The sequence below is a fragment of the Lytechinus pictus genome, chromosome 3, assembly GCF_037042905.1.
Source record: "Lytechinus pictus isolate F3 Inbred chromosome 3, Lp3.0, whole genome shotgun sequence".
Lineage (NCBI taxonomy): Eukaryota > Metazoa > Echinodermata > Echinoidea > Temnopleuroida > Toxopneustidae > Lytechinus > Lytechinus pictus.
The window spans coordinates 55937090-55956803 of record NC_087247.1 but is presented as its reverse complement, the minus strand read 5'-3'; the positions used below and the strand labels follow the sequence as shown (position 1 = coordinate 55956803).

General features: G+C 34.4%; 1 protein-coding gene across 3 annotated transcripts; it reads left to right on the top strand.

Annotated features, from left to right (window-relative positions):
• Positions 1-570: 570 nt before the first annotated feature.
• Positions 571-15939, top strand: LOC129256955 (transcription factor E3-like). Of its 3 annotated transcripts, none has more exons than XM_054895180.2 (6): positions 571-810; positions 7273-7377; positions 9265-9457; positions 10631-10706; positions 11534-11681; positions 12117-15939. In XM_054895180.2, exons 1-6 carry the CDS (start codon positions 571-573, stop codon positions 12651-12653), a joined length of 1299 nt encoding a protein of 432 aa, XP_054751155.2. In that variant the 3' UTR covers positions 12654-15939. The 3 variants fall into 3 exon arrangements, with proteins under 3 accessions (XP_054751155.2, XP_054751157.2, XP_054751156.2); XM_054895182.2 differs by lacking the exon at positions 571-810 and adding an exon at positions 3260-3440; XM_054895181.2 differs by lacking the exon at positions 571-810 and adding an exon at positions 6655-7038.
• The last annotated feature ends 3775 nt before the right edge of the window (positions 15940-19714 follow it).

Here is a 19714-nt window from a genome sequence, read left to right as displayed (position 1 = left end):
CCTCACCAAGTATTTATGTACCAAGCTATTGTTTCATTGAAATTCATAGTTTCATGATCACTTTGTTTGAATTACAGATGGATATCTTTGGGAAATCATGTTATTCTTTTCTGAAGAACAGAACAATCAATTGATTAGCTGGAATTATGTTCTTGCGCAGTATTGAAATCAAATTAATGTGTTGCTAAAAAAAGGTTTGTTTCATCTGATATCAGTCTTTTCATTCCAAGCAGGAAAACAACACATGATGCCTAATGTATTTTGTTACAGGTGTGGAGGGAAAGAAGTCGATTGTGCTTGTTTTAATAAGTATTAGGAAGTGCTTTCTTTTCAGCAGTTGTGGAAAACCAAATTTAAATATGAAAAGTTTATTTTGGCACTTCATTTATCTTCTCTTCCTCTCCTTATATGTTATCCAAACTTTGTAGGTGTACACTCCAAATATTTCCTACTTTATTTCAGTTCCTTTCAAGATGTTTTCACTCACAGGTTTCATGAGTTGAGAAGGAAGCATCCAATGATTCTCCTCTGTTGTCATCAGAATTCATTGTTTGATTGAATGAAAAGCAGATGATTGACATATTTTCATATTCTCATTTTCTGCAGGTGAATACAAAACTGGAGAACCCAACCAGATTCCATCTCCAGCAAAATCAGAGACGTCAGGTGGAACAGTACCTATCTAACCAGAATAACCCTAACCCAAACAACGTCCGAGGTATGGTGTCGTCATCCCAGTCACCAAACAACAGGAGAGTCAGTGGCTCTCACTCCAGTGTACCCAATAGTCCTATGTCAACATCACAAGAGGTGAGTACCTCAGGATGTCTTCTTAGGTTCATGTTTATTTTTTTTACTCCAAAGGTTAGCGATCAATCACTTAATGAAATGGCCTATCAAGATAATCATTGCATGCGCATTTTGCTCAGTAGACTGACTAGGAACCAATCTGAACTGTTCTTTCAAATTAGCGATTAATTGCTTACCTTTGTGCTATAATGCTTATCATAGTTTTATATGGTGATCACTAGAAATCAGTAGCATTACACTTGAAAACAACCTTTATGAACTTCAGAGTTGCCTGGTAGGGTTCCAAACATACTGCTAGTTCATATCTCGTGTAACTGACAGCTCAATATGAATATTATTTTCGATCAGATCTGCTGTCCCAGTCCACCACCTTTCGGCAAAAGCCTCTCAGCTCTCCATTGTGATTTGACTTGCATTTTCAAAGGAATTGGTGCGTTATAGAGAGCGGCCGGGCCATAATTGCAAAAACTCTCTATAGTAATTGGCCAAGTGTAAATCAAGAAACTTTGAGTCATGGAGATGCTTGGCTAGGCCGAGACTTTGAAAACTGTATTAATTACATTTTTGATGGAAATGTGGAAAACATTTTGTGTTTATTATAAAAGGTTTTGTTCAAGGAACAGGAGTTTAAATGGCCTTAACCTGGAGACATAGTAAGACAGGATTCATGCTAGACAGAGAGGGGGAAAGGGGTTTGAAGATGATGGGTCAGTGTGATCTGTTTCCGGTTAGCCCTTACAAACAGACCTGACCTGTGTCTATTGGCATGATTCCCAGGACAGTAGATCGGCAGTGGTCAGTTGTTACAGACTTGGTTGTCTCATTGTGAGAGTTTTTTCAGGTCTTTGTTATCAAAGGCTAGGATGTGACTCTCATCGTCAATGAACAAGAAACTTGTCTGACCTCATAATCAACATCTTATTGTCTCTTGATGATTAGGATTTTCAATTTATCTGTTTGTCCTCTGCATCTGTTAGCAGTCAGTCATTCAGAGAAAGTAGGTGAAATAGCATTAATTTTCATGCTTTTCAGTCTTCTTGACTGCTCTCTGTTTTAATTGACCAACCATGTGTATATATATATGTGATGATTTCAGTTCACCTTGTTGTTCAAAACAAACCTATTCTTTGTAATAATACCTTATTGAATACTACTGTGTTTGAGATACATTAAATATTAAAGTTTGGGCATAAGAGGGTTTTACGTTATATTTCACTGTCACATGAACAAGTGCTGTTATGGTAGATGGAGTATAATGCATTGACAGGAGTCTTGTACTCTCCCTTGAAATGAATTCCAATCTCATCAACTGATCAGCATAATGTGTTGTCAAATTTGCTGAAGATAGGCCTTATCAATGACCTCTGTGTTGAGCTAGGTCAGAACACTTTTTCCATTGGCAAAAATATGTACCCCCAAGAGGCATTTTATTGAAACAGTTGTTGTTAAAGGTTCAAAGTCTATATTGAACCTCTGCTTGCTGTAGGTTTCAAAAATTTATCTTTTGATTTGTCATAGATTAAAGCGGCTGTCACACGTTGATATTCGCAAATGTTTAGTACATTTCAGCCTACTCTATGGATAAAGGGAATCATTTTTTATATGATTTTAATTAAAGCTTTCAAATTCAAGATGAATAATAGAAAATGTTCACTGTACCCCCCCCCAAAAAAAAAAAAAAAATTGAGGGCATAGTAGAAAAAAGGATAATGTAAATAAAAACAATGAATGATAATTGAATTGAAAAAAAATAAAAAACAGAATTAATCACAATTAATGGAAGCTACGTTTTTGTCAAAGAAAAAGAGTCATATTAATTATTGTTTATCTGTGCTTGGTTGGCTAGGTGTAGTGGTGATGGCGCTATCCGATCTATATCCAATGATTTGCGCCAGGCTATGCGAGAGGGATTCCACCCTTCCCTGTACAGCTCTTGTCATTCGATTTTGCTATTAATTGCACCATGTGTGAGATATATAGATTCACCTGGGGATTTTTTACTATTTTATTTATTTAAACATCGGTTGTTAGATTTAGCAGTTAGTACTTGTGCTTGTCTTTTCCCTTTATGGACCTGAGTGTTAGTTAGATGGTTTTAATAAGTGTCTTTTAAAAGCATTAAGCAATTTAGTTTCATCAATAAGATATCATACACCAATAGCAAATATATATATATATATGTTATTCTTTATATATATATATATTTGCTCTTGGTGTATGATATCTTATTGATGAAATTAAATTGCTTTATGCTTTTGAAAGACACATTATTAAAACCAACTAACTAACACTCTAACAATCTCCTTCTTTTATTAAAAGAAGGAGTTTGTTAGCAAAGCAAAATAAAACAAGATTGTTTTGTCTTATTTTCTGTCCTTGATCTCATTTTAGTTGTATAGTTAAGGGCCAAAGTCCTTTGATAATTGCATACATTCTTGGTCAAATTGATCTTTAGATTGTGAGTGTCATTTGCAATGGGGGTGGATACAAGAGTTCTCTTCAATATGAAAGCTTACTTTCTGCTCATATCATCAATCAGGAACTAAAGGAAGTTGTGGAGCAAAACAAAAACTCAAATTTATTTGATATATCTGATATTTGAGCTGTAGTCAGATATGAAAGGAGAAAGAGTAAGTGAATTTGATTGTGTGATACTTCTTTAATTCTTTTATTCTTTGTTGGATTCTCCATTCATGAAGCTCTTCAATGTTATAGGGGATTTTTCTTACTTTTTCCTTCTCATTGCGTCACAATCTTTAAAAAATGGCAGGATTTCTTTTCTATATCATCATTTCATGGATGAGTAATGAGATATTATGTTGTGTTTTATCAATTCATTCTTTTATTACTGTAATTCAACTATTTGCAACAACCAATGAACCATTTCTATTCCTTTCAACGTAATAATTATAAATCTTGGGAAAGATACTTGATTAAAGCATATTTCTGGACTGAAATAATTTCCAATTTAATAGACTTATTCCTGTCTAATACATTGGCATGTGTATACTGTTAGCATAGATATGACATGTAATCTAATGTTCTAGTTGAGCAGTCAGGCAGGCCGCTATCCAGGGGGTAAGCTGTCAACCATACTCTTTCAGGGGCAGTATTAGACTTTCACATGGTATGGATTAGATGGGGGAGGAGTGTGATGCACCATTACAAAGTATATAAAAGCCTTTTCTGTTTTGTTTTTGTCTCGCCTGCATAGCAGAGCGAGACTATAGGCGCCGCTTTTCCGACGGCGGCGGCAATGGCGGCGTCATCAACATTGAAATCTTAACCAAGGTTAAGTTTTTGAAATGTCATCATAACTTAGAAAGCATATGGACCTAGTTCATGAAACTTGGATATAAGAGTAATGAAGTATTACTGAACATCCTGCCTGAGCTTCAGGTCACATGACCAAGGTCAAAGGTCATTTTAGGGTCAATGAACTTAGACCATGTTGGGGGAATCAATATCAAAATCTTAACCAAGGTTAAGTTTTTGAAATGTTGTTATAACTTAGAAAGCATATGGACCTAGTTCATAAAACTTTAATATAAGAGTAATAGTGTATCACTAAAGATCCTGCCTGAGTTTCAGGTAACATGATTAAGGTCAAAGGTCACTTAGGGTCAACGAACTTTGGTCATGTTTTTTTTTTTTATAGAGAAATTGATATCATAACTTTAAAAGTTTATGGATCTGGTTCATGAAACTTGGACATAAGAGCAACCATGTATCCCTAAATATCATATGCAAGTTTCAGGTCACATGACCAAGGTCAAAGGTCTCTTAGGGTCAACGAACTTTAACCATGTAGGGGGTATTTGAGGAATTGTCATCATAACTTTGAAATTTTATCGATCTAGTTCATGAAACTTGAACATAAGAGCAATCAAGTATCGTTGAACATCCTGTGCAAGTTTCAGGTCACATGACCAAGGTCAAAGGTCATTTAGGGTAAAAAACTTTGGTAATGTTGGGGTTATTTGTGGAATTGTCATCATAACTTAATTTTATGGATCTAGTTCATAAAACTTGGACATAAGAGTAGCAATGTATCCCTGAATACCCTGTGCGCGTTTCAGGAACATGGCCAAGATCAAAGGTCATTTACAGGTTAATGACCTCTTGCAGTGTTGGGAGTATGTGTTGAATTGACATCATAACTTAGAAAGTTTATGGATCTAGCTCATGAAACATTGACATAAGGGTAATCAAGTATGAATGATTGTTTTGCACATGTCTTAGGTCACATGATCACAGTCAAAGGTCATTTTGGGTGAATGGACATAATATTTTATTATCATATTAGTGTTTTCTTCTGTGAATAATTATTCATTAGCTGTTTTCAATGGCAGCACTGCTGCTATATCGAAATGCGTAATGCAGGCGAGACTGCCAGAGGCATTCCACTTGTTTTTGTCTCACCTGCATAGCAGAGTGAGACTATAGGCGCCGCTTTTCCGACGGCGACGGCGGCGGCGGCGGCGTCAACACCAAATCTTAACCTGAGGTTAAGTTTTTGAAATGACAGCATAACTTAGAAAGTATATGGACCTAGTTCATGAAACTTGGCCATAAGGTTAATCAAGTATTACTGAACATCCTGCCTGAGTTTCATGTCACATGACCAAGGTCAAAGGTCATTTAGGGTCAATGAACTTAGACCATGTTGGGGGAATCAACATCAAAATTTTAACCTAAGGTTAAGTTTTTGAAATGTCATCATAACTTAGAAAATATATGGACCTAGTTCATGAAACTTATACATAAGGTTAATCAAGTATCACTGAACATCCTGCATGAGTTTCACATCACATGACCAAGGTCAAAGGTCATTTAGGGTCAATGAACTTTGGCCGAATTGGGGGTATCTGTTGAATTACCATCATAACTTTGAAAGTTTATGGATCTGATTCATGAAACTTGGACATAATAGTAATCAAGTATTACTGAACATCCTGTGCAAGTTTCAGGTCACATGATCAAGGTCAAAGGTCATTTAGGGTCAATGAACTTTGGCCAAATTGGGGTATTTGTTGAATTACAGCCATAAATTTGAAAGTGTGTTGGTCTAGTTCATAAAACTTGGACATAATAGTAATCAAGTATCACTGAACATCCTGTGCGAGTTTCAGGTCACATGATCAAGGTCAAAGGTCATGTAAGGTCAAAGAACTTTGGCCACGTTGGGGGTATTTGTTGAATTGCCATCATATCTCTATAAGTGTATTGGTCTAGTTCATAAAACGTGGAAATAAGAGTAACCAAGTATCACTGAACATCTTGTGCGAGTTATAGTAGTTTTCAAAATCAGCACTGCTGCTATATTGAATCGTGTGATGCACGTGAGACGGCCAGAGGCATTCCACTTGTTATAAATTAGTACTTATTAAGTTACTTTGTTTCTGATGTTATTGAGACTAAAGATGATGTGTAAATTATGGAATATATAGCTAATCAGCTGTGGTTTCAAATATGAAGCATTTTGTTGTTCGTTTTTAGAGAAAGGCTTTTTAATGAATACAGGACCCACCACTCTGAACTATGCAGGCATCATTTATTTGTACATAGCATCTGTAATGAATGTAATTGTGATATCCAAGATGTATTATTCTTCTTCCTCCTCCGATCAGTGATATAGTACAACTCTCAGCTGTAGGGAATTACAGAAAACTGAACAGTAAATTACAGTATGATGTTTTCAAGAAACATTATAAACCCAGTTTCTACTAGCACCACTACCACAGACCCTTACCCTTTAGCTCCTCCCATCTGCTACCATCACATTATTGTCACTAACACCACCATTCCAAGACAACTTTCACAACCATTTCCACATCTAGTAACACTACCACCTTGACTACCAGCATTTCAACTTGCTGCCTTTCCTTCCCTTTCCTTATTCCGTTTACGCCCCCTTTTCTATCTCCTGTCTACTGAGGCTTGAAAAGGGTTCCAGCGAAAGGCCTGCAGAATTGCTGATTGAATCGCCAGGCTAGCCAGCAACCATCCTACCTGGGTTTACAAGGAAATCTTGAAATATCATTCCCTTCCAATTTACTTCCATCATAACCACCAGATAGATGATTAGCCAATATAGATCACTACTCCACCATTTGATAGGATAGCATATGGAGCTTGATTGTAATGTGAAGATTATTATGTGACGGCTTGTGACTGTTTCATAAAATGCCCATGAGTATTATATTTCAGAGCTCATCAAGATATCAGGTAAAGTGTTTAAAACATTGAACAAATAAGTAATAACTTAATTTTGTTCAATAGAGGAGTGAAACTATAAAAAAATCTGTTTTTTAAGTGCAGTTGCATTGTTCTGAATAAGTATGTTGGTAATGTTAAACTTACCTATATTCATGTACACTATAATTTCTTGTACTTAATTTGGATGTGTATAATAGAGATAATGTGTTATTTATTAACAAGTGTAATGTTTCTTTTATTCAGGTGGATGACATCTTGGATGAAGTCATCAATTTGGAGTCAGCCTTTGGAGATGAATCTCTGACACAATACTTCCAAGACCCATCCAAACTCTCAATGCCTAACACAGTAAGTCCAAGCCTAGATAATGTGTGCATTCATTTCAATAAGGAATAAAATACTTTGCAATTTCATCAGCATTAAGCGTCAATGGAGGAAAATATATTTGATTTAGTACTATGTTCAAACACACACACATAAAACAACAACCATCCTTTATAAAATATATTTTGTGTTGCAGTTATTCAATGAATACACAACACCTAATCAACGAATGCACAACAAATTGCAGTGTGATTACGGGAAATTATTCCCAACATAAGAATTGTTTGCAGTTGTGCTTCTATATTACCTTTGTTAAAAAAATCACTAGTTTTATTATAAAAACAGAACACAAGTCATGAATCCATAAATATAGAGCTCCTTTTTTTGGTGTCTTATATTAAATATTCCACAATTTGTTATAATGTGTATTGGAGGGATTGTGGGTTATTATTTTGATTACCACTATCACTTAATTGTTTTGTTTATTCCATGGGATCTTTTTTTTAATATCCCTCTCTCTTTAGGAATAACCCCTCCCAAGTTCTACCCCTTCTTCCCCCCTCTCTTCCTCTCTTTCTCACTCTCTTTCTATCTGTATAACCCTCCCTCAACATTTTTTATCACTCACTTCATCTTTCTCTATTTCTCTCTTTTAGTACCATGAAACCAAAACTCATATTAAGCTGTGTTAATAGTCGAGTCTCACATCCACTTAATATTATCCTTCATGTAATAAGGTCAAGAGGATCATCACAGCCATTATTACATTGACAATATAATTTTAACTATCTTATCCTTCCACAGTAATACTGTGCAAGCTATCAGTTATCTATTCATTTGAAGAAAAAAAAAATCAAATTTTTGATCTGAGACTCTGAGTTTGCATGGGTACAACAGCTGTTAGATAATTGGTTTTCAGTGGGAGGTATTCAGAAAACGAAATTGGACTATTTAATGAAGGTAGGAAATAATGCGTTTGAATGAATTCATCATCTGTATCAATATACATTGAAAATTCAACTAAATTGGTATTGTAGAAATCAAACTTGAATGAGTGTATACATGCAACGTTACTAATGATGTGTCATTTCTTTATAATTTTATCAGATTATTGAATAGTCTATGGCAAAATCACTCTTGTACCCAATACATCATCAGAAAAAATGGGGAAAAATTATAATTTGTAAATGTACAGTGTTGTTCCTGTGCAACATTATTAATTACCTCCATAGCCGAAAATCAATGGATAATCAACTTTTTTTTTCCAAACCACTATACTTTCTTTATCCCCCCATTTACCCCATAGTCTTTTAATTTGATAGCCTTACTGACCTACATGTAGCTGCTGTGCTCTTCACACCTTTACAATTAATCTGTTAAGTACAGGACACACCTGTGAAAATGTAAATAAAGATGGTATATACATCATAGGAACAGCCCTTGCCTTGTAATTATATACTAGGAAGCTTTGGAGATAAGCTGGTACATGCATCTATATTCAGTTAAACATTATCCAGACTGCTTTACTCAAATAACCATTTAACATATCTGCTGTAGAAATATCTTGTAGGTTCTCAATGGTGCATTACGTAATGCAAGTATGGGATGAGACATTTGCTGTGATACATTATGAAAATCATCAAGTGTTTTCCATTGTTACAGATCAGGATACACTTTAAAAAGTATGATGGCTTTGTGTCATGTGATATAATGCTTCCTGGTTTCTTGATGCAGGATTTTACATTTTATTGTTCTATGGAGCGTATCAAATAACGTTCGAAAGAGAAAGTCTATTGAATTATTGCCTCTCATAAACTATTAAGAACTTTATTTCTTTCTCACATCTGGGAGATGATGTTCATTTCATGGACCTAATGTATTTACATTATTTTCCTCCTGTCATTCTCACAGATGCCAGTAACAACACAGAATTTCTTAGAATCGCCTTTCACGAACAACAAGATGGCACCTTACATGACCAACCAGCAGTCATCATCTTGCCCTTCTGAACTTAATAAGGTGAAAACAGAACCAGTCCCTTATCATGATGATCAAGTCCGAGCCATTGCCAAAGAACGACAGAAGAAAGATAACCACAATATGAGTGAGTAGTTCCCTTTGGGATATTCTAAGATTGTCTTTTTACTTTGTAAAGGACAACAACAGCCCCCCCCCCCCCCACCTTTCTCTATGTATCTCCTCTCTCTGTATCTCAAGTGTAGTATGTTCAATGCAATACATCCAGGATTGAAAAGATCTTTTGGTTTTGCTGATATCTTTACAAAAGTGAATGCCACTAAGTTTCCTAAGTGTGCCTTTAAAGTCTGTAGACAATATTGCCATTGGGACCGTAGCTTTATCTGTTATAATTAAAGGGGAATCCAACCCAAATAAAAACTTGTTTTTATAAGAAAAAGATAAATCAGACAAGTTGATATGTGAAAGTTTGAACAATATTGAACAAACAACAAGAAAGTTATGAATTTTTAAAAGTTGTAAATATTGGTAATCACTATACTCATGGAGACTTCAAATTGGCCACATATGGGATGTCATAGTGATGTAAGGCAAGGACTACTCTTCCATGTACTCCACTACATATTATGGCTAAAATGTCATTTTTCCGAAAAGTTTTAATTCCAATTACATTTTTCTTTCACGAGGACATTAAACAATATACTACCTGGGTTATATTTAGTTTACTGCCCCAGGGGAATGGGTACTGAGGAGAAAACCACAAAATCCTGATAATAAAGTACATGGCCTATGGGAAAGTTGTCCTTGCCCCTTGTCATAATTTACTTACCCAGTTGCCAATTTGAAATCTACATACTATTAGTGATCCCAATTTTTAAGCAGCTATAACTTTCTTATTGCTTGTCCGATTTCTTTCAAATTTTCACCATTCTGTTTAATTTATTTTTCTCCTTCCCAACACAACATTTTATGGCCAAGGCTGGATTCCCCTTTAAAAAGCTAAATTTTGACATTTCTACACTCAATGCCATTTTGCTTCAGTGGGAAATCTTGTGTGCTTATTTATGCCTATTAAAACTTATGAATGTGCTCTTTTACCAACATACTGCTTGATAATTGTATTGACTTTATACTGCTGTATGAAGTAATTAATTTGTAATTCAATGGTGTTGCTACTTTATGACATCAGAAGGTGTATTTAAATGACAAAGATTGAATTTCAAAATGTATAGTTCTGCCTTTGCATAGTATAAATGCATTTTGTGTAGCATATTGTTTAATTCATCCCTTTTTTTTTCAGTTGAGCGAAGGAGAAGATTCAACATCAATGATCGCATCAAAGAACTGGGCACCCTCATCCCTAAACACATGGACCCGTAAGTCTCATTACTTGTAAGAGTCGTACACCTTAACTTTATCTTGAAATATGGTGAGATAAAATAAAACAAAAATTTTGCATTGATCAGGCATTTTGCAAGAAAATCTGGGTGACATGTCATGTCTAATTCTAGCATTCCTAAGGTTGTTTGTTTGAGATACAAAGACATACTTTATCTGACTCAACCTATGAAACCAAGCCAAGTAGAACCCTTTCAGTCACATAAAACAACTATATTTGAAGAATTGTTAACATGTTACCATTAAACATAACTAATGTAGGGTTAGGTTTTCAGGTTATATTTATAAGAGAAATAATGGGTGTTTTGATGATGTTTGGAATGTTTATCATTTTTTTAATTTACTATATAGAGATTCTATTCATAGTGTATGTAGTAGACATATTAAGTTTGTATTTATTGAGACAAAGATGAGTCCTCGTAATGAGATGGAATTATGTAAGGAACTGGTTCAAAGTGATTGAATAATTATTATTATGATGCATTAAAGAGTATTGGCGTAAGGTGTAAGCTCTAAAGTTTGGAATCACCAAATTGACAAGAAATTGACTCAAGTAGTAGAGTCACATTCATGAATGGGACTGCACTGTGATGTTAGGCATGGACATTTAATCTGTTTTGAATAAAAGCTTACATATGAAAGCATCTTTGGAGCAATCCATTGTAGTTATCCTTTGTTATAATATTCTTCCTAAATATTATGAAATGAATATGAAATCTCAGTTATTGGTTTACTTTTCCCATAAGATTATTTACCCTTGAGTATTGGTAGTGATCATTTTCTATCGTCTGATCATTTCTTGCAGTGACCAGCGACAGAATAAAGGAACTATACTCAAGTCATCTGTAGACTACATCCGTAAGATGCAGAAAGACCAATCAAGACATAAAGAGGTTGAAGGAAGACAAAGACAACTGGAGACTATTAATAGAAGGATGATGCTTAGGATACAGGTAGGCAGGAAGGGGTTCCCATGGCAATTGAAGATCATTGTGTTTATTTTTAGCTGTATCTCATATCCTTTATCTTAAGAATGTCACATCCAGTTTTCACTGATATCAAATATTCAGTCTCAAACGTAGATGAAGATTATGCTGGGTAGAGAAAATAAATTTTGTAAGTTTGGATATAGGGGCCTTTTTTCCCAGGTCATGACGTAGAGTTTTAGACAAAGAAATCAATTTCTTTGTCAGTTGAAATGGAAGTTTTGGGTGTTGAGTACTTGATCTTTTTTCCAGCTAGTTTCATAGATATTGCAACTTGTTAATGTACAATTCAGTTATTTTCCCATTATTTGCTATATGCAAATATACGGAAATGGAAAAAACAACAGAAGTTAATAACATTTAGAATTGATTGTGAATATGGTTTTCATCCTATCATTTCAGGAGCTGGAGATGCAATGTAAGCGTTTCAACATCAATACTGACGCTCTGAGTCCTGATACAAGCACAGAAGCTATTACATCAGAGTTCATGCGTCTTCAAGGATCTGACATTGACTTCCAAGTCAAGGTAGAACCAGGGACGTGTCCACCGCTCTCTCAGCGGCAACAACTCCAGTTGCAGCAACATCAGCAACAACAGCAGCAGCATCATCAGCAGCAACAACAACAACAACAGCAGCAACAGCAACAACTCCAGACTGATAATCAGGTCTTCATGCAACATCAGCACAGCCCGGGCAGTACTTATACCAACGGACTCTCAGCTGAGGCTGCTAACTATATGGGTGAGGCTTCAACTCCTACCATGGATGACATCCAGAGTGATGCAGACTCTCCATCGGGTGATCCCCTCCTTTCTCAATCTCCGATGGCCACTTCCCTACACAGTAGCCGACGATCGAGCCTGACAAGCCTAGAAGACTTGCCTGATGGTCTACAGCAGCACCACCATCATCATAACACAGACTTCCTATCGTAACCTTGTGACCATTATGTGTACCACACACAGAGGCATCAACGTGTGTAAGGACCTGATGGTATCTACTCCTAATTAACACCAAACTTATGGAGTGGAACTGATTACTCCCGCTGGTCGGTGAGATGTATAAAGTCTACAGTGGTTTGCCACTGTAGTGTATAAACCACTGAGCTTATAAAATAGGATGGATAACTAACGATGGGGATCCATTGTAATCTTTATTGATGGTTAGTGTAACTGGTTTACATTAATCCATTTTATTGATACAGTCAACTTAGTTTTTTTTTTTTAATTACAGGTGTAGTATTATGCCATACTTTCAATTTAAAATCAGATAAATGTTATGGGATCAGAATGAGATTGTAGCTTGAAATTGATAATTTGAAAAATGAAAAAATAATAATAAATTTTAGATCTCTTGAGTAGACAAAGAAATACATTCACACTTAACAGGTTAAAGTGATCAAAATAGCGCTGGTAGCTATCATGGTCCAAGCGAATGGTGAATAGGAGAGGATAAAAAGAGAAATAGTGAATTAATGTACTACCAACCATGGAATATAACAAATAATAAAATATTTCTAATATGAGTTATGAGTGTATTTTGTGCTACAAAACAGAATCATATGAAACTATGTCATAGACTGATACAATAGTTGATACAATGCATTCCCATTAGTGAGTGTTCCATCCAGAATTCCATCTTGAAAATGGAAATGTAATTGCATTGAAATAATGTGAGATGAGAGTAAAAATTATGAATTACAAATCTATATTACGGCTTATTAAGAATATTATTCTGCTTATGTGTTTGAGTGTTATACAGCGTTTGTGAATGCTAGAAGCATGTACTTGTCGTGTTGATTTGAGTTGATTAACTCAACTATTTTTGTTTTGGTTTCTATATTTCCAAAGTTCATTTCTGACATGAACATAATATCTACAGTCTGTCAATGTGAATCACGAATTAATGATAGTTGGTAGTAAGAGTAAACAACATATATGCATTGAAACATTAACTTTGGACTAGAAATATTAACAATGCTAGATATATTTTTGATATACTCTGCTGCTTATTTTTCATATAAACTAATATAAAACAAAGTATATACATGTTTGGCCATGAAACTTTCATGATATATCTTATGGATTTTTGTTGGTATGTCGATTGTCTTGTTGGTTTGAGGATATATGGGTAGTATTTTATTTGTTATAAACATTACAACTTGTTTTAAATAGCAACTTGCCATTTGATTTTAGTACAAAAAAGTATGAACTTTGATAATCTCACACTTTATATAAATCAGAATATATCTTATGTATGTGGAGTATTAACTTCTAGACCAAGTCTGATATATGTTCAGATAGAATTTAGTGGAAGATGTTGAAGCATGTACAGATTATTACAGAGCTATTTTTACACCTTATTATGATGACTTTTGCATTTATCTTTTACAGAGATTAATATCAAAGATATGTGTACATACAAGATATTGATGAGAGTATAACACTATATGCATGTAAGCCAACCAACTACATTTTGAGAAAAAGTTTTAGAAAGAAAATATAATAATTTTCTGATTTCTGACACATTAGCTGAACGAATGAAAAAAAAATCATAGATTGTTTGAAATACTATCAATGTATCTGATTTGTATATTGTAACTTATTGTTCTGTTTTGATAATTGTTATTCATTTTTAATAACACTTTGGCATGTATTTCTTCATCTTATATACTTAAATATTATTCTTTCTTTCTTTTAAGTTGACTGTTTAGTAGGAGCCCTCAGTAGTTGCAAGATATTGATTTCACTTCTGAATAGGGTTTTATTTAAAAGTTTTTAAAGGAAGAACTGATGATGGAACTTGAAGTGTGCTTGGCACATTGTCACAAGGTTGATGGAAGTCTGTTCCTCACTCTCAACCTGCTGTTGCTATGGTAACAATATGAACAGGACTCTTTGTAAATAGATGATTTTATTTGTTATTGAGAAACATGCTGAGTTATGTTAGTTGTTGCTGTATTTGTTTTATTTATGTCTATTTGTCAATCAATGAGGTATGTCTTACACACCGTTTTACGTTTTCCATTATGTGTTGATGATTTCATGACTAGGTTTGGTTGCTCTAAGGCTGTACTGACCTAAGGCATTAATAGCATTAGTTTATTATGAGTAATACAATAAAGCCAGCATAAAGTTCACATTTTGTCAACTCTGTAGCAGTTTTGGACAAACGACAAGACCCAAATGAATCTTCTTTGGACAAGAAGCAAGTTGAGTCAATTCATTGAATAAAAAGATGTGTTTAACCTTTTCACCAATATCTGTAGTTTTACAAAGATGGATCTTTCCAGAGTACTACAAACTACTCAACTGTCAGGAGTTTTCTAAGAAAATATCCCTTCCCCATTTCTTTAAATTAGATATTCAATGTTTCTTGTTTTCATGCAGATAATTGTCCTTATTGATTTTAAACGTTCTACTTTCATTTATCAACCAGTTATGCTTTTAATTTGCAACTTCAACACAATTTACACTAATGCATTGCATGAGCAAGTTTGAAGAAACATTACATATTGTGCATGCTGTGATGATCTTATGGTGTAAGTTTTTGTTTTAAATGAAATGCATGATTTAATACAAAGGGATAATTGTATGATAGCTGTGTGCTGTGCACTCTGCTTTTATATGAAACTCTCCATGAAATATGTTGAATGAAAATGGTTCAAAATTTCATTAGATTTTGTAAGGAATCAATGTTTTATGTGAATCAAATTGAAGCAATAATAGTTCAATCCTTGTCTCTTAAGATAAGAACTGAAGAATAAATTGTTTTGACTTAATATTGAATTTAAACAGTGTTAGATCCGATATAAAGGTCATATAATTTGAACAAATAAACACATATGGGATGGAAAATCAATCTTTACTGTTAATATTTTTCACCAAACAATGTGGAAATACCTATTTGGAATCATGGATCTATGAAATGCAATAAATGCATCACTTTGGCTTAATGTTGAATTCTTTACTGGTATCATCAGAAACTATCATGTATTCTGCATTTGGAATGTGTCATTTCCTACCCCTGAATTCTAAGCAATTTAAATCCATTCTGAAATGACAGTTGATAAAATACATTTGGAATTTTAGATTATTATTATAAAGATCAACAAAGTTTGTGTCTTGGATTTCCCATCTGTAATGTTCTCAGAAACTTAGTTGTACAGATTCTACATGGATGAAATCATTAAAACTGACCACCTGTATGAATGAAAGCCAATCTTATTGGGTTTCCTTTTGGTTTTTTTCTGGGGGGAGCGATGTTCATGAATATTAGTCATGCCTGTCTTAACTTACAACTGGAACATGTTCTTAGATGTTAAATGACATTCTTAATCATTTACATTCCCATCAGCCAATGTTGAAACAATTCTTGTATCTATTATCTTGTTTAGCACAAGAGCATGTTCTAGTGGTGTATTAAGTTGTGCATACAGTTTTTCTGTACCTGCTTTATGAAGTGTGCGTGGAGAGGTGAAGAGGGGTTGATTTCTACATACAATACAGATTCATTGATCTAGCAGAATGACAAAAATCAAGAAATATGACATAAGGAGACTATAGAGAAGGAAGAAACTGAGGAAAATGTGGAGGAATAGAAGGATAAAATTTATATATAATCCAAGAATAAGGGAAAGTGAAGAGAAGACAAGTGAAAGAAAACCATGTTAAAGAAAAGATGAATATGACAATGCATTTAGAGGTATTAATTTGGAATGAGTATCTTGATAAGGAGAAGAGCAATAAGACTTGGATGAAGAGAAGGAAGAGGAAGGAGAAAAGAAGAACCAAGAGTTTATATTGATAGAAGTGAAATGAGGGGAACGATGATTGAAAGTAGGCACAATGTTGAAAAGAGTACAAAAATGGGAATATAGTGCAAGTGACAAAGATATGACTTTGTTTTCCCAGGTATTTATGAATGTAAAGGTTAAAAAGTCTTACTAACATTGGGAGAACATGCTCTATGGCATCTCAAAGAAAGTAAGTCAAACCAATAAGGAATGTAATGAAAGCTACTATGAGAGATGTAGGAGAAGGCGGGGTAAGTTGAGCTTAGGGGCAAGTTGAGCCACCACCCCCAGGCCAATAATGAATGAGTTGGACATTGTGGTGGTGTCATGTATTGATGACCCATTGCATAATCCCTAACCCCACCACATTTTTTTTCAACTTTGAAACAAAAAGTACTTTTTTAGAGGGAAAAATACAAATTTCAGCCAAAAAAGGGTGTGAAATAGATAAGTGCTTTTTACACGCACACGTCTTTAAATATAATAGACATAAGAACAACATTGTTAGTCCAGGTATGGATCTTCATTCTGTAGTTTTTTACATGATGGATGCATAAGAAATGTGTGGATGCAAAATTATCGCATTAAGTTAGGACTGGGGTAAGTTGAGCAAACCAACATGGGGCAGAAAGGAGCAAATTTACATTCAAAACTGTTCTTTTCTTTTAGAGGATGTTGGTATTTATAGAGAATAAGCGAGTGAAAAGACTTTAAATAAAAAAATTGACATGGTGGTTCTTCCCCCATACATTTTGTACATAGTTTTTGTGGCTCAACTTACCCCAGAAGGTGGCTAAACTTACCCCTCAGATGGGGCAAGTTGAGCCATTTGACATCTCTTTTTTCAAAGGTGACAGTGACTTTCAGTGTGGGGGTAGGAAGTTATATATAGGTGAAAAATATTTCAGAAGTATTAGATTTTAAGGAAAGGTACTTATTTCTACAAGATCATTAATCATATCAATTCTAACATGCAAAAAGCAAAAAGTGTCACAACTTCCCCGCCTTCCCCTATAGTGCCTTTGAATCCTGTTATGAAGGCACTATGCATCTATCACAACCCCTCCCCTACATTCCACATTATATCATCTACAGTATGGTGGATGTCTAGATTAGCAATGAAAACATATCTGCATGATTCTTCTGTGGAAGACATGGCTCTGACTGTTCTTTGAGCAAGGTGCCTTAGAAGGGCTAATCGGTTAATTTCCTCTAGGAATTAGAAATCAAAACTTCAATCAGTTATTTCGCTTATCAACATTACTTGTAATTGTATTCACTTCCAGTTAAAAAGATGGATATGAACAATAGCTTGATAGATAATAATCAAGTTCTGTGCCATCACTTTCAGAAACTGAATCGATAACTTATTTGCAACCACACCATCGGATAGGTTTGCTTCGATACCTCAGAGGTTTTCTGACTTGGTCAGAATGACATTGGTTGAACTTGCAAACAAGTGTTAATCTTTATGTAAAGTTGAGGGACAAATGCAAACAAAAGCAGTTCTGGAGTTTTGTATAACTGAATTGAATCAAACTTGAAGGAAATCCACTTGAACCCTTATTAAACGGGGGGGGGGGGGGGGGGGGTCAATTTGACGAATATCGCTGTTACGCCGGCACACAAAATTTTTTGATCGCGCCACTCGCTGACTTTTACATTCAAATCTTGCGCATCTTTCGAGACAAAATTTGCGATGGCCTGGTACGCGGTTCCGAAATTGCGCAATATTTTGTAAGCGCATGTCGGTCCCAAAATTGCTCAAAAACATGATTACGTGTACAAATTCAATGCAAATTGTGTTTTTCAACCAAAAATCATAAATGTACGATTTTTTTTAACTTTTGTTGGTTTAGAAGGATTTATTTTATGTTATTCATGATCGCAAAAGGGTCCCCGACAAAGTTCATCGAAAAAAACAATAAAAAACAAAGGTTTGTAAAAACACAGAAATACATAAAAATTAAAAAACAATAAGATATATAAGAAATTAATTATTTTTCGGCAATTTTTTTATTTATTTTTGTTAGAAATGTAAAAATCTATATGTTCACCAAAAATTAGCATTATACTAGCTTTATAAATTGAGTTAAACACAAAAACATACACAAAAAAACAAAATTAGGGCAAATTTCATACGCTTATTTGCATAATAGAAAAATATAAAGCAATTAATTTTTTGTAAAAATTAAACTATACAGTCTTGTAGTTTACATCCGGCTCTACGCGCGTGCAAATTTTCGCGGCGATCGAACGGCTGAGATCTAAGGGGGGTGGGGGTCGAATTGACCCCCCCGTATATGTTGGTCTGAAATAGCCCAGTTAAGATAGGGTTAAATGAAAGATATTTTGAGTAGTTTCATTGTGATAACATGAAAAAGTTGTACTAATAATAGCTACTGGATGGTTCCTTAGGAAATCAGGTTTTTCCACCTTGTTCCATTGCCAATTTCCAGACTGGATAATTTTGACCAGCTTATTTATCATTACATAGTTCTGTCAAGATTGACATTTTGATATCCCAAATGAATTCAATATATTTTTTTAAAACATTTCCTAACCAATAGCTACAGTACTCAAATTATTCTTCAAATTTCAAATATTTCCCATTCTAAACATCTCAATATTTTACCACCATTATTTAAAAAATACAAAATACTACTGCAAACAAGATTGTTTATCTTTATCGACATGGTTTATTTTCTACATATTGATTGCACCATACATACTAAAATTTCTATTAAATGAAATATTGTAGGTTTCCCCATCCATTTTCAACACCAGTCATACACTTTCAATCTTGTTCATTTATTCTTACATGACACTTCCTGTTGTTGCACATTTTGGTACCCATTTTGTTTGTTAAATGTTACACTCTTTTTACACCATTTGCAGCGAATTCTGAAAATAATATTATTGTTAATATTCATTACATGACTATCAGAAGGAATATGGATGACCAAGAGTTAAATATCACTGTCTTCAATTAATGACAATGACAACCAGTCAAAAAAAAAATTGTAGCACAAACAAACGATAGGATTATGAGAGTGCCAATATAACTTTAAGGGGAAAACAAAGCGTGTTAAAATGGATGGGGATAATATTATTCTTCACTTCTCGACTTCTGTAGAACTGCATAAAGCAAATGACATAGTCATAGCATTTTCTATATTGATTTTCTACTTTTCAATATAG

Bases quoted from the DNA above. Each gene is read 5' to 3' on its own strand.
- LOC129256955 (XM_054895180.2), top strand. From the start codon at position 571: ATGATTGACATATTTTCATATTCTCATTTTCTGCAGGTGAATACAAAA. The intron at 9,458-10,630 runs GTGAGTAGTTCC...TTTTTTTTTCAG, and splicing joins GAAAGATAACCACAATATGA to TTGAGCGAAGGAGAAGATTC. The intron at 11,682-12,116 runs GTAGGCAGGAAG...CTATCATTTCAG, and splicing joins GGATGATGCTTAGGATACAG to GAGCTGGAGATGCAATGTAA.